The sequence below is a fragment of the Copidosoma floridanum genome, unplaced genomic scaffold, assembly GCF_036245765.1.
Source record: "Copidosoma floridanum isolate Cflo_tuat_1 unplaced genomic scaffold, Cflo_Japanese_pri ptg000030l, whole genome shotgun sequence".
NCBI classification, from domain to species: Eukaryota; Metazoa; Arthropoda; class Insecta; order Hymenoptera; family Encyrtidae; genus Copidosoma; species Copidosoma floridanum.
This window is the reverse complement of record NW_028321907.1, coordinates 32,958,974-32,974,803: the sequence shown is the minus strand read 5'-3', so window position 1 is coordinate 32,974,803 and position 15,830 is coordinate 32,958,974. Positions and strand designations below refer to the sequence as shown.

Genomic DNA, 15,830 nt, shown 5'->3' with positions numbered 1-15,830 from the left:
AATAATAGATTTTATCTGAATAAAATGCCGTAGTAAAAAACACCCGCAGTATAAATATAAAATAATTAATAACTTTTTAAATACTAAACGTCTGCTATGAATACTAGGGTAACTGTGGGTATTACTGGCACTGCTCTAGTTACTGGCAGTCAATAGAAATAAATACATACAAAATTATTTTATAATGATAAATATGCAAAAAAAATTTCGTCGTAAAGTAGATAACTGCACAAGTATTATTCAATCGCGTATCAAAATCACACAAGAAACAATTTATTGAATTAAAAAAACCTTAATTTTTCGATAAATGCAATAAAAATTAATTTTAAATGTTTTTTCTTTTTTAAATTTTGATGCCAGTATTGAGTACAATATTTGTCGCTACTGTCGAATTACCGGCAGTGATTCGGTAAGGTACAGCCATCTAACCTAACAAAGTCATCAACCACTAAAGCCTCTTGCTCAGTATTTGTCTTGGCCTTCTGAAGATATTTTTCAATCAGTAAACAAAAAGAAGAGTATATCTTGAACTCCATCAGTTATATCAGGTCCTCTGTGGTAAAAAATCAGTGAAGAAAAAAAAAAGATAAAGTTTCTAAATTGGAAACAGCAGCAGGAAAAAAAATGAGATCAGAGAAAAGAAAAATGTTACATATGAAAAGAGAAAATGACAAATTAATCGAGCAAAAAAAAAAATTTTATCAAACAACAAAATATAATCGAAAAAGAAAAGACCAAACCTGTTGCACACCAAAAAAAAATAAATGAAATTGATCAAAAAAATAAATCCCAAGAAGAAATTTTAGTGAACATAAAATTAGGAAAAGATTTGAAGAACCAAATAAGCGAATTGCAAACAAAATTAAAACACATTGATAGCTAAATCTTATTTTTTTTTTTAAATTATCATAGATTTTATTAGATTAGGTAGATTTTATTGTGATTTCACATGATAAGGGTAAAAAAATTATATTTGCCAGTATTACACGGCCTGTAATTCAAATTTAGACAATATTGGGGGTCCAGTAATACGTGCATGGTGTCAGTAACAGGAGCGTGTTGTGTATTCGCAAAAATATTTATTATTATTTATATGATCTTATTTACGTCCGTTTAAAAAATCGTTTATTGTTTTTTATGAAATGAAGTTGATAATAATGAAAAAATGTATTGGATTAATACATTTTTCTTTTTCATACCATATATTAAAGTAGCTTCAGTCAAAGAAGTGCCAGTAGAACCCACAGTTACCCGAGTTGTATGGAAAATTTTTTTTATTTTAATGCAATCAGCCATTTAGAATAAAAATATTACGTCTCAAAAGTCACAGAATCAATTAGGAATTACTTTTCAATAGAAGTAAAACGAAAGTAAGTTTAAGGTAATTGTTAGCATGGATATTGTATGTACAGCGTCTTTACGTCAATTTTTTCTAAAAAGGAAACGTAAGCATAATTTCTCGACCGATTTTATTATGAGTAATGAATATCAACTTTTGTAAGAGAGGTGTTGGCTCAATCGTAACTGTGCTTATTACTGATACTACACCGGTACGAGGTCGCGGTTACGATTCTTGTTAAATTCTGATTTTTTTAAAACTGTCTACCCGAAAAAGTTTCTATAAAACCCTGGCTATTTCGGGGTAGACTCTCCTACGGATTTTTTTTTCAGAGTGGTTCCAGGATTTTTTCTTGCCTCACAGGTCTTCATGCCCGGGTGAGTACGATTATTGGGCTCTAAGAGTGATAGTCATTCCAGGGCTGCTCTATTTGTTACCTTTGGATACTTTAATAGCTTAGACAAGCAAATTAAACAAGTTGTGAGGGACTGGCTGCATCTTTCACGTGATTGCCAAAATGGATATTTTCATGCAAAAAATGCAGATGGAGGGTTAGGTATTCCATTTATTAGATGGAAAGCACCATTGGCAAGAGCAGGAAAACTGGAAGCCCTAAAGAGTAAGAGATTTATACATGGTTGTGCGGCTGAGGGATACCTGGAAGTGGAGATTGCTAAAATCGAGCTACGCCTAAAAGATCAAGGGCTCATAATTATGGATTCAGCGTCGATAATTGACAGATAGAATAAAATCTTGTATGGAGCCTGTGATGGAAGTGCAATCAAGGAATCTTCCAAAGTATTGGGCCAGCAAAACTGGATAAAAGGTATGACAAGGTTTCTATCAAAAGGTGACTTTGTCATGATGAACGAGGCACGGATTAATGCTTTGCCTACTAGACCCAGGACTGGGAGAGGAAGAGACCAAGATCTGGTGGCGACTCTGAGACAGACGACTTGAGTGATCGATGCGCAAATTGTATCAGAGCACATGAACCTAGATGTAGCAAACAAAAAAAATCGAGTACTACGCCAGGAATGAAGATTTAGAATATAAGATCAAGGAAGAAAAAGGAAGTCGATACATTCCTGAATCATAGGGCTCCTGCGGTGGTGCTAATTAGCCTGGATCCAAAGCTACTGCAGAGAGCGCCGGCTAACTAGTGAGAAGTGGACGTCCTGAAATATGGAATATTCTTCAGACATAGGATACACAGTGACGAGTGGACCCGATACACTATTGGTGCAGAGAGTGCCAGCTTAACTGGTGAGGTGTTTCACTGGAGATATTCCCAGTGTATGATAGGTATAATTTGAATTAAGGAGTTGGTAAATGAGTGTGGCAATACACCCCCATACATAGGTGGTTAATTAGTAGCACTGGTGATTAGTCAAATTGGCTGTCATGTTTTCTATCATGTTTAAGGACATCGCAAAAACACAAGATTAATGGGGTTTTCCAGTGGGTTTGTTCACAGTAGTAGCAACTCGATACATGTACGTACAATACATACATCGAGATCTTGCGTTCTCGTTGTGCCCATGCGCAAGAAATGTCACATATGAAGTGCTATTTAACTATATTTAGGTAGAAAGATGGCAAAATCAACAAATAATCCACTTCTCCTTTGTATTAAATATCTCAGTAAAATCCACGCTAAGCCCCAACTTTTTAAGTACGAGGAGAAAGCTCGTGATTTTAGCTATAAATCTATCATTTTTATTTTACTGTCCTAAGCGTTTTTATGGTTATATTTATCTGGTTTGGTAAGAATCGATTACTATTCGTATGTCAGCTGGCTTCAAAGTATAATTTTCGTAGGCTTTTGCGCCAAATGTTCCACTCTAAACTGGTCTGAAATTTTGAGTGTAGGTACATTGGGACTTCTATAACGACCTCTCAAAATTTCATCCAGTTCGTGAGACATTCAGGTTTACTGGCGAACCATCTTAATAGATACTGCTTAAGTTGATAATTTAATTTAAATTTAGTGTATGAATAAAAAATTTTTTTACTGCTTAAAAAAAAAATTTTTAATTAAAGGATCAAAAAAGACTAGAATTAGCTTAACAACGACACGTTTTCAATTACTAATTTATGTGCATACGTATATATGGATCAAAACGCATCAACTTGATCAGTGCTTCAGCAAAAATTTGGGACCACCTTTAAAGATGTTTTTGGGCTAAAAATTTGCGTTTTCGTATGAATTTTATAATGTTATGTGACTTTAGGCCTGAATACAAAATGACTGGCCGATCATGGTAGTCAGAAGCTGGAAAAAAATCGAGTATCTGGCCAAAAACCGTTATAAGAAAAAAAATTTCCTGCAAAATGCAAAAAATCTCGTTTTTTAAGTCAATACTCAAAGTTTAACAATTCTCTTTTGCATGAACATTAGGAGCTGAAATTTAGCAGAGTTGGAGCTTTCGTTATCTCCTATATCCACACTAAATATAAGCAAGATCAGATGGATAGTTTTGTCAAACTGCAGCTAAATGCAAAAAAAGGTACTTTGGCATACGGCCTAAAAAACGGTTGATTTACCTGTTAAATTGATTTACCTGTACAGTTTGAAATTGACTAACAAAACAATGATGACGCAAAGAAAAATGCATTCTGTCTGATTCGATGTATGCTCAGCTAAACAATAAACAAAAAAAAACATTTATAAAATTGTACGTAAAAACATTAAGGAGATTTATTTTATAGATGGTCCTGGAGGATCAGCAAAAAACTTTTTGTACAAAACATTAATTTATTACTTCATATTACAAAAAAAAAGTTTTTGCTCTGCATCATATGAAGGTGAAACAAAGAGAGCATTCGAAAAAACGCCTGAATGAACATAAAATTACCAAGAAAGATGAACTTGTTGTCGCTTCACACATGAAAAAATTTAACCACAATTTTAATTTTTCTCAAACAAAGATTCTAGACCGTGAACCTAATAGACAAAAAAGATTAATATCTGAAATGCTATACATACACTTTACTAAACACACAATTAATAAGAAAGAAGATACCTTACTCAATAACATATATAAAGATTTTATAAGTAATCTTTCTAAATAATACAATGTAGTGATGTACTGCTGTTATCTATATTCGTAAGAAGCGTACATTTACTGTTTACATATACATGCGTAAATACATACATGTTTGACAGTTATGTTATTCGTTCGAGGCGCCCAACAGTCTGTAATGATTGTCTTAACGATATAGACGTGAGTAATTGTTTAATTTTAAAATTATTTATATTACTATTTTATTCGTGACTACTTATAATTAATTTTGCATTAATGTAGATACTTGTAAACATTGGCCCTGCAATGTAATTTATGAAATTTGTTGTGTTTTTTTTTTTTTTAATAAAGTGAGCCTGATCAGGTTGGCGTTAAGACCAACGAAACATTGCTCAAACTAACACCTGACTTTAGAGTCTTTATTCTCACTTCTAATGTAGCTCTTACTGATCGTGTGCTTATGCACTAAACCTCAAGAAACTTTGTATACGTATTGAAAAACAATAATTTAAAAGAATCAAGTTTTAAGATTCTGTACTTAAAATCTTATCTTATGAAAATTGGAGTTATTTATAAGATAATAGTTTTTACGGATTATATAGTTGTTTTTTAATTCTTATACATGAGAAGGAATAGGTTTGAGACCGACGGGTTTTTTAAGAAAAAAAAAAAGTTATAAAAAAATGCATCGAAGTATAAGTAAACTACAATTTTATTACTACATCTATTGATAGTAATTTTTTTTTCATATCGGGCATCGGAAAGTTCCGTCTCTTCGTGGTTTCATAGGGCTACTGGCGATGACTTCCACGGTTTCTATTATTTTTTTACTTCTTAAGTTTTAATAAGTATGCGTTATCTTGCCATGTCATACGATTACACATATTTATTCAAAACTCAATCTAAGAAAGAAATAATACAAACAAAATAAAGATCATCGAGCCTTAGATCCTATACTTATCAATATTTAAATAAAGTAATAACTAAATTGGATGTTACTTGTAATTGTTGTTAAAAAGTATGAAATCGATCTTTTTGCCTCCTAGGTGGTGTAGAAAAAATAGATAACTATTGTATATATAGCTAAAATGTCGTTTACCGTGAGTTGTAGCAGCTGCTGCTTGCGATTTCTGGCTACAGCTAGTTTCAGTTAATGTACAGTTTGTGTGTATAATAGCCTATCAATGTACTATGGACTGAGTTGCTACGAATCTGTAAAATTATCCCTCATACAGCAAGGGGAGCTGGATCAGTGGCCCATATAGTAATGGGGCTGCGAAGGGATGGTGGAGGGGTGGTAGTGGAGCATTTAAAAATGTATGGAGTGTTGCGTTGGGGGGGGGAGGTCGTAGGAGGCTTACAAAAAAATACGGGAGATTTTAAATGGGTCCAAATAACAGTGAAAGTAACAGAACTTTTCCTTATTTTGTGGTGGGCCTGTAAGGGTCATGAGGAAGCTTGAAAATTGTGTGGTAGTCTAAGGGAGGCAGGGGGGGGGATTAACGAGTCTCCGGCTATTATTTTTTAGAGTCAAATTATAATTGACAGTATTTGAATTTTTACTTACTGTGCGGTGGGGTTGTGGGGAAGTGGTGGGTGGGGGCGGGTGGCAGGGTTGCGTGGTGTCGTGGTGGGAAGTGTGAAAAGCCTTGCCCTTACAACTTTATAATATAAGAAGGTATATATATATTAGTAGAGATTCGCCCCCCTGCGTGCTCAGCGCGCCAACCCCCTACTGTTCAAACTTAAAAGAAGAGTCTTTAAATTTCATCTGTTAGTTGGGAGAGGTTGGTGCTTAAAATTTCGTGAGGAAGAAGAGTTTTTGATCTACATCGTTAAGCATTAGTTATATATTTATCAGTAAATTTTCACACCACCCAAAAGGTACTATTGTAATACGTTAAGATTTTTTTTTAGAACTCTCCGTTATGTTTAGAGAAAAAAGGTATACATTATTTTTTTAATGATTGAATTATAAACGACGAAAAGCTTTAATCACTTGAATTACATGTAAATTATTTAAATTTTATATAACATATACTTAATGTTATTTTTGTTTGTATTCTAAATTCTATATTTTATCAATTGATATAAGTGGTTAGAAAAAATTTTTTATTTTCAGATTCAATGACAAATATGAGAATAATTTCTTCACAGTGTTCCACACTATAAATTGGTAAAATTGCTTGTACTTCGTACTATTAAAATTTAATTTAAAATCAAACTTAATATTTTTAAAATTTTTAAACTGAACAATATAAAACTTAGCGTAAAAGGGGACGGAAAATGTTCATTCAGAACTTTTTCTTATTTTCTGTATAGTGACGAAGATTTCCACGTGAGAGCTCGTTCTTAAGTAATCAATAATGTTGTAAATAAATGGCAAAATGATTATGAATTCACAGTAGGAGACGATTATTATCAAAATGTAAGAAATAGTGATAAATATATGAACATAATGTCAAAAAATGGGACTTATGGTAGAAGTATTAAAATTAAAAGCTTCTCAGATTTATTTAATGTTTACATTATAGTAAATTTCTCGAACAACAATATTCGAACATATGGAAATTCAAACAGTTACCATAAACCAAGAACTAATCTTAAGGGAAAAAAATAATGAAAAATATCGCAATTGGTCGATTAAACATTGTATCTCCAAAAGATCATGAAAGATTTTTCTTTAAACTTGTATTAAATAAAGTAACTGGTTCGACATTATTCAAAGACATTAGCACATATGAAGGAATAACTTATAAAACTCTTAAAGATACTGTAATTGCAATGGATTTAATAGACAATGAAAAAAAAAGCAATGATTTGAAAAAAAAAGTAATTACTGTTATGCTTTCATATGAGTTAAGACAATTTTTTGCTTGGTTTTTAATTTTAGAAGACGTTCAAGGTAATAAAATATGGAATGAATACAAAGAATTTTTTACGACGGGTTTGCCTAATAATAAAAATAATTTAGCTCTTTCACATATTAACAGAATTTTATAATCAGAAGATAAATCATGTTGATGCTTTAATTTACCTGCACCAAAAAAATGAAGGGTAACAAAGAAGATATAAATGATAAAATACGTTTTAGTAACAAAATGTTTAACTCAATGTATAAAAGTTTGAATAGTGACCAGAAAAATATATTTTATATTAATTGCGAACAAAAAATGATATTTTCTTTATAGATGGTTCTGGTGGGTCAGGAAACACTTATTTATATAAAACGTTAATTTATTTTTTTATTTCTCACAATAAAAAAACCTGTCAATGGCATAGACTGGCATAGCATTGATTTCGCTTCCTAAGGGGAAAACCAGTCATACAACTTTTAGCCTTTTTTTTAGATCTTAATAATATAGAGAGTGCATTTCTAGAATTCGAGTCAGATGAAAAAAAATTAAGAGAAGTTGATTCAATTATTTAGGATGAGGCTTTAATGATTCCAAAAAAAACATTGGAAACATAGACAGAACGTTAGGAGATTTATGTAATACTGAAAAATATTTTGGAAGTAAATTAATTATTTTAGGAGGTGATTTTCGTTAGATTTTCCTAGTAATAAAAAACGTTAACAGAAAAATTGTACTTGAACATACTATTAAATCTTCATTTTTATGGAACTTTTTACAAATTTTAAAATTAGAAATCTATGTTCGTTCTAACGATAAAGGATTTGCAAAATTATTATTTAAAATTGGGGAAAGGGAAACAAAAACTTTTAACATTTCTCAAAATTGGATCTCAAATGATAAACGATTTCAAATATTTTTTAATATCTACAATTGTTCGATGAATAGTGTTATACTTACATCGCATAACGAGAACTTCTCTTATTTGAATAATAAAATTCTTTTAAAATTAACTGGAGGAATTAAAAATTTCTATAGTATAGATAACGCAACTTATAACGGGGTTGATCAATTAGACGATGATATTTATTCAAATTTTTCGGTGGAAATGTTGAACAATATTCGTAAAGGATTAAAACCTTATGAACTAAACTAAAAATTAGTACAGTAGTGATGTTACTGAGAAATTCAAGTATATCAGATGAACTTTGTAATGGAACACGTTCACGAATCACAAAATTATTACAGTATAATATAGAAGGAGAAATAATAGCTGGAGAAAAAATTGGAAATAGAGTCTTCATTTCAAGGATAACTTTAGACACAGGCAATTCCTTAACATTACCGTTTATTTTGTATCGGAAAAAATTTCTAATCGTTGTGGCATTTGCTATGACAATAAACAAATCTCAAGGTCAAAGTTTCGATAATGACGTTTGTATTTTAAAAAACCTATCTTTTCTCATGGTCAATTGTATGGGGCTTTATCAAGATGCAAAGATAAAAATAATTTATTTATTTAAGTAGAAAGGCAAAAAAATACAAAAATAGAAAATATTTTTTGGAAAGAGATTTTTACATATCTCATTGATGATTACATATCTCTTTACTGGATGATTTTTATAGATAAATCGGCAATATTTATGGTAATAAATTGAAAGTCACTTATGATTGTTTCATCACTTAACAAGTATACATGACATGATGTATGAAAAATGGTTTGGGGGCCTGTGGGGAGACTGTGGGGGCTCTGTGGAGGGACTGCCAAAATTGTGTGGGGGACTGTGGGATGTCTAAGGAAAAAGTTGGAAAATCTCAAATTAGCGATGAAAATGGTTGAATTTCAGCTTATTTGTGGGAGGCTCTTGGGGGCTATGGGGGGATATGTGGAATGCCCTACACAAATAACTATATAATATCGGGAGGTATATATATATATATATATATATATATATATATATATATATAACCGTCAGGCTTGTTTTACGTTCCCGACGCTCAAAGCCGTGTTTTACAATTTTTGTCATTTTTTTTTTAAGGCTCAGCGGAAAACATTGTTTGTTAGATTTTACTGAAATAAATTGGAATTGTTTAATTCTTTTTAACATACTCTATTATACATTTTACACATTTGTTATATTTCTCTTCAAAATTACTCGGCACGCTTGGACATCCCGAACTATAATGGACATTCTGCGTGCGTGAATGTCTCAAGCTGAGTGTAAAAAAGGATTTTGTGTGTGCAAACATCACGAGTTATAACACACAGGACTTTGCGTTTGCTTATATTTAGAGCTTTGTGGTACAAAATACTCCGTTTACGTGGATATGTTGAGGTATAATAGAGAAGACTCTGCGTGTGTCGAAATTCCGAGATGTATGTCCTACAGCGCTGTGCGTTTTCTTGCTACTTTTTCTCTTTTTTTTTAGTTTAGAAACTGAACATTGTAAACAACGAGACGTACCTTTCGCTAACGTGACCTTTTTCACATTAGAGTAGTGGCAGAAAAAGTTGGTGTTATTATAAAGTTATGTTTCAATTTTTTAACTGCTGGTGACTTGTATCTCTCTCGTGCGTAACTTTACTCGCCTCTCATCTGTCTGAACCCGTCGTGTTAAGCCCTAGCTAGCACCCCTTTACCACCCATGGGATCACAAAGTGCCCAACGAACGTACATAGGGCCACCCTTGAATTTTGGACTTGGAGCTTCAACTACTGAGTCAGTAAGCATGGTGAACTGAAAAACTTTAAATTGGTGAAGTAGCTTGACTAGTTTACAGGCTTGGATATAGAATCTTGAGCAGTAGGCAGTGACAGGTAAGAGCTTATCGAGAGAACTGTACTGAAAATGAAGCGTCCAAGCAGGTGCCTTATTCTTCTTTTCACAGTCTTTTAGGTTTACAAGAGCAATCATTGAACTAGTAATCAATGTTGAAGAAACTTTCTTTTGCCTGTAGTCAAAAGGGGGGACCATCAAATTAAATTTCATCAATAGCAATTGACTAGGCAAAACACTATGTGAGGCGATGTCCGCTGGATTGAATTTATCAGGAACGTGGCACTAGCAGGCCTGTGGCAGTAAGGTTAGGATGAAGCTACAGTGGTTAGTGATAAAGATTTGCCAGTTAGAAGGTTGAGTTGCTTACCGGTGCAACACTTCTTTGCAATCACACCACAGATGTACGGAAGTAAATGTCAAGTGGGTACTGCTCAGGTAATGGCTAGATAATCGGATCATCAGTTGTTTTTAGGGATACTCAGTGTCTTCAAAAGAGTGACTTTAGATTAAACAGTGAAAAGCGAAACTTCCGTTTTATTACTTGTCACGATCTTAAAGTACAAGACAGCAGCGTAAGCCTCTTTAGACGTGTTGGTAAATCCGTGAAGTTGAATGACCTGTGCTTCTGATTGGACTTCATTCTAACGAAGGTTGAGTCTTAGTATCTTCTCCAACTATACAAGCCATCGCTTCTTAAACTCATTTCTGAATGATTCTCGGTATCCTAATTAATTGTTGAAAGTCAAAGATCCTGCATTCTGATCGGATCAAACAGCTTAGATAAATGGGAAAGTATCGCTCTCTTAGACCTTAGTTTGTTAAAATTGGATGAAGTAATCTTAAATCAGAACTCATTTTCAGATAGGAACCAAACGCGTCCTAATACTGGCACTAGAGAATCGTTTTTTAAAAGTAAATGTGGGCCAGTGCTAAGCATGTGACAGGGTAAGACCCTAAGAAGTCGAGGTTGAATCGATCATTGAAAGCTCATTTCTTCAATGGGACCTTTTTGACCTTATTAACTTTTCTTACAATAAATTTTTTTTTTTTTTTAAAGTGATACATGTTCTCTATGCTCTGAACAGAAGGTCGTACATATAAATCTTTTTTTTTAAGACTTAGGCTGTCATGGGGAACGATCTTATTAATTTCGAGCCAACTGTTTGTCGGTGCGACAAGACAATAACAGAAAACAAGCCAACTTATACATAGATAGTAACAGTAGATAGTTGAAATATTTTTAGGGGCGTATCCTGGTTTGTCCACCATATAGTGAGATGGTAACGTCGGTCTTTATCGTGCACATTGATCTGTTGAAATATCTCCTTTATACCTGCTACGAAAGTGATCTCATGAATGCGCCAGCGTAAGACTAAATGATATAAGTTAGGCAGAAGGTTTGGCCTAACGTGGAGTAGGTCGTTCAATGATAATTTCTTACTGGTTTTAATGGGTCCATTAGAGACAGTTCGTTCTTTAAAATTCGTGCTGAAAGCCTTGAGGACCCTATAGTGTGGTAGGAACCAGCTTGTTAGTTTGGATTCAGCCTCATGTGACTTAAATCCAGGTACTTGTCTATAAACTTCTGGTAAGCTATCTTTAATTCCGCATTTCTGGTAATCTCTTTCCATCGCAGACTAAATTGCTACAGCTGGAGCATAAGAGTCCAATAGGGCTTAGACGTATCAGTCAGGGTCCTCTATAAACGGCAATTGGACAATGTAGCGACCATAGATAATGTAGCTCTGTCTACTAACGGTGTCAGCGTAAAAGCTGTGAGTCAGTACCGATATCAGCTCTTTGTTAGTGACGCAATGCTGTGAACTAACCTCTAGTTTGGAGAAATCATTAATGATGGAACCTGATATCAACCAACCTAGAGCAGTTGTCGTGGCTATCGATTTCTTAGATCCCCCCCATCTTGTATATGATTTAACGACAAGGGTGTGAATCTCCGCTCTCAGTAAGAGCTAAATCTTGTTGGAGATAGTAAATTACAGATCAACTAGATCAAGTCCAATCAAATGACGCAAGTTTCTGGCATATTCTAAGACTGGTGGATGATAGGCTTCTTAAGATTAAATTGCTAGAAGCTCTTGAAGTCTGGACGAAGCGTTTAATGCCATGACAAAAGAGAAAATCTTGAATATTTTAGAAGGATTCTCACTAGTCCTTATAAAGTCAAACATCCTATTTCAGAAACTTTTAATACTTGAGTTAGATTTAGACACCCCTTTCCAAAAGTAGTTTAAAATGAATGGTTACGTTGACTATGAGAAATTGAAGGTGTAGAACGAATAATATTTGCTAAATGGAATCGCTATACCCCTGAAGTAGTTTAAACTGAATTACATAGTTTCGCTGATGCTCATCAGGTAGCTTACACTGATGTTTTTTATCAGAAGATTCAAACAAATGATTAAATTTGTATCAATATCTTAACTTCAACGAGCAAACTAATTATATTAAAGACTCTTAGTTTATACTCATACGTTTGCTAAACTCACTTAACACTACTTATCACACATTTTAACGCGCCCTCTCGAATGACACATTTGGTTTGATTCAAATTTTGTTTTCGATTGGTAGAAAAAAAATTTAGCTAATGTAGCTTGAATCAGAATTTTTAACTTATTTTAACCTTTCGTAAAAATTCCCAGTTATCTCATACAAACCCAAAGCTACTTACTCTTTTTGATTTTAAGAAGCTGAAAAAGAAATCTAAAGATAGTGAGGAGAACACTTGAAAAATAAATCACGTTATTAAAAAACTTGCCATATGGGATTTGTATAATAAATATTTAGACTTTCTCAAGCTTTTGAAAGTTACTTCGTTTACTTTGATATTTTTTTATATATAAGTTTTAAAAACCATAAAAAAAGGATGAAGATTGGTGAAGAAGTAGTAAAGTACGACAAAAGTAGTTTGCTATTTACACTCGTTTTCTCAGCAGCCCTTTTTGCATCTTACAATTAGTTAAGTGTTTAAAGCTCCTTTTACACTTCTTCAGATATCTAAGATGCAAATTGCTTGCTTCTTAGAGATGTATTTACATTAAAGATTGCATTTTTCGTCCGAATTTTCAATTTTTTTTTCTAATGAAACAGATAAAACGATACTCAACTTGAGTAAGCTATTAAAGCTAAATCCTATCACTTTAAAATAGTTGTTTAATAGGAGGTAAAATAAAGTATTCTTATATTCTTATAACTAGCCATATTAATAATTACGTTGCACTTTACACATCACCTATTTTTACACATACTATTTAGGCTATTTAACGAGAATTACATATGCTGATACCATTGAATTTATTTATTTACTTACGTTATTTTTCGCTGCTTACACTTACCCATCTTTTTTTTTAAGCTCTTCTATTTTCATGTCCATCTTTGCTTTTAACCCTCACTTTTATTTTACGTAAATTTTCTTAAAACACATAATATTCTTATCAACTGTATCAAAAGTGGCTTCAAAATCTCTCAACTTTGCGAATAATTTCTCGTTATTCACTTTGCCCTCTGTATTTTTGACTAAATTTTCCGAGTTATTTTTGTCCCTTTTTTTTCTACCATTCTCAAACCATGCGATATTTCTGCCCCCTCCCAAACATTTGTAATAATTGCTTTCAGATTTTTTCTTACAACATTTTTTGCGAATTTTTATACCTCTCCTTGAATTCTGTCTATTCTTAATATATTTTTTTTCCCAGCAACGTGACCTGTCCATGTCTCACTCTGTTTCAGTTATTCCTGAACCCTTCCCAGTAGATTGTCAAAATATTTTTTTCATCTGTTCAAATTAATATTCTTTCTTCCTTCTTCTCTTTTTCTATTATACTAAATTCGTAAACTCCATACTTTTCCTTCGTATTTAATATTAACCAGAGTGTTTCTTTCATATTTTTTTTGAAGTATATTCCTTCACATGACACAGCTCATATCATTCATTTCTGAATTCAAGATACAGAGTTTTTGTTCACTTATTCTGTTCTTTATCATATTACAGATTTTCTAGTTGTCTCCTTCTTTATTGCCTATTCTTTAATCCAACAGGTCTGTCACTAAGCTTGTTTTTTTTAATTTTTCAACCATTGCCTCTAATACGTCTTTTTTTCAATTTTCCCACTCATTCAATTTCTCCACGCGTGTCCTTGGTTTTTTTTTTTCATTCGTCAGACTTTAAGCACCACACTTGAGTGGCTTATGGAAGTTAGTTGTACAATCCGTAATATATTACCTCAATCTCCTGAAAGGCAAGGAGGCACTTGATTTCATAGTAGTATACTTTTACTAGTACTATACTTTTCAACGCTGGAAGTCTATAGTACACCAGCTTCAACAGGTTTGAAAATCTTGGTCCTAAGCATGTTTGCAAGCTTTGCAGAAAAGTAACTTTTGGTAGGTCTATAACTGTAGAAGGTTTAGCATTTGTAGCAAATAAAAAATCAAAAGATTAGAAGATTAAAATGATTTGTGAGGAAGAGTTTTTTCTCTTTTTCTCTCTTTTGAGTGTGTCAACGTATATGACAGATGCGAGCGTGATATTAGAAATGTTATCAGAATAGGCAGTTGTTTTGAAATGATAATCGAAAGAGTCAATTATAGGAGATACTCTGACACTGATCAGCCTGGCAGTACGTTGTGCCATGGCTCCACTTCTTACTTTTTTAACTACGTAATATATTCTAAAAAATTTTTAATTTATAAAATATATAAATATTACGTTGAAACCATATCCAATTACTGTATATACACTCATTTCAACGATAATTAAATCACCTTAGTATGTAATTTCGTTTCGTAGAAGATAAACTTACATTCATACATTGTTTTTCATTGAATGTTACAAAAGTTTAATTTTCCACTTGTGTACCCAAGCATCCACTGTCTACTGGTTTTGTTAAAGAAAAAGTTTGATACGATTATGTTTTTGAATATGTATATTTTTTTTAAAAACGGAATTTTGGACTGCATGCAGTACATGCAGAATTTTATAATGACAAAAAATGTATTTTATAAATTACATGATTCCTTATGTCATTAGATTTTCAGAACTTATACTATAATTTTATAACAAGAGTACATTATTTAGTAGATCTAGCTTTTAAAAAAATACACAAACAACCATATTCTTTAATTTTCTAAATTTTTATTGAATTTCATTCAGTTTAATAGGTATCTCAAACTAATCTCAGTCATTCGGATGACAAAAGGATTATTATTAAATACTAAAGACTCTAAGATAATAAAGCGTAACCTTAATTTGTAGGATGTCGTGAACGATTGGATTAAAAGATTCGTTCACGTACTTCTAAGATGTTAGAAAACAAAAGATTTTGAATTTTTATGTCAGACTCAAAATAATAGCGTCATTATATTGAGGTATAAATGCCTTCATAGAAAAACGTTTGAATGAGTATTTGCATCTAACCTTTGAAATACATCTAATCTTGAAATTACAAATAAATAGTACCATTAACTGAATATTGATTTCATTGCAGACAAGTAAACATGTAGCAGATTTATTCCAGGATCTTCGGGATGGTCACAACCTTATTTCACTTTTGGAAGTGCTGTCTGGAGAACATCTAGTAAGTCGGTTTTTCTAATCCTTTTTTCAATAAAAATTGTGTCAATGGTAAGAAAATATCTAATGCTCGCATTTAATTTTATTGAACATCTCGAGGGTCCTTTTGAACGAAAAAATTAATTAATAACCGAGGTAAAAACTACAAAAAGTTATGAAGTCACTGGAGAGGGAGAAAGACAGATGACATACTAAACTATTGTTAGCGTCACATGGATTATAGCAAGGGATTGAACCTCC

General features: G+C 32.5%; 1 protein-coding gene across 1 annotated transcript in view; it reads left to right on the top strand.

The window, feature by feature from the left end:
* The window catches only part of shot (dystonin-like protein short stop), a 1,026,404-nt gene that overhangs the window by 185,278 nt on the left and 825,296 nt on the right, over positions 1 to 15,830 (top strand). The window contains exon 4 of the mRNA XM_089596194.1: positions 15,505 to 15,594. Coding sequence (XP_089452320.1) covers positions 15,505 to 15,594 — 90 coding nt within the window. The remainder of the gene's footprint in view (positions 1 to 15,504; positions 15,595 to 15,830) is intronic.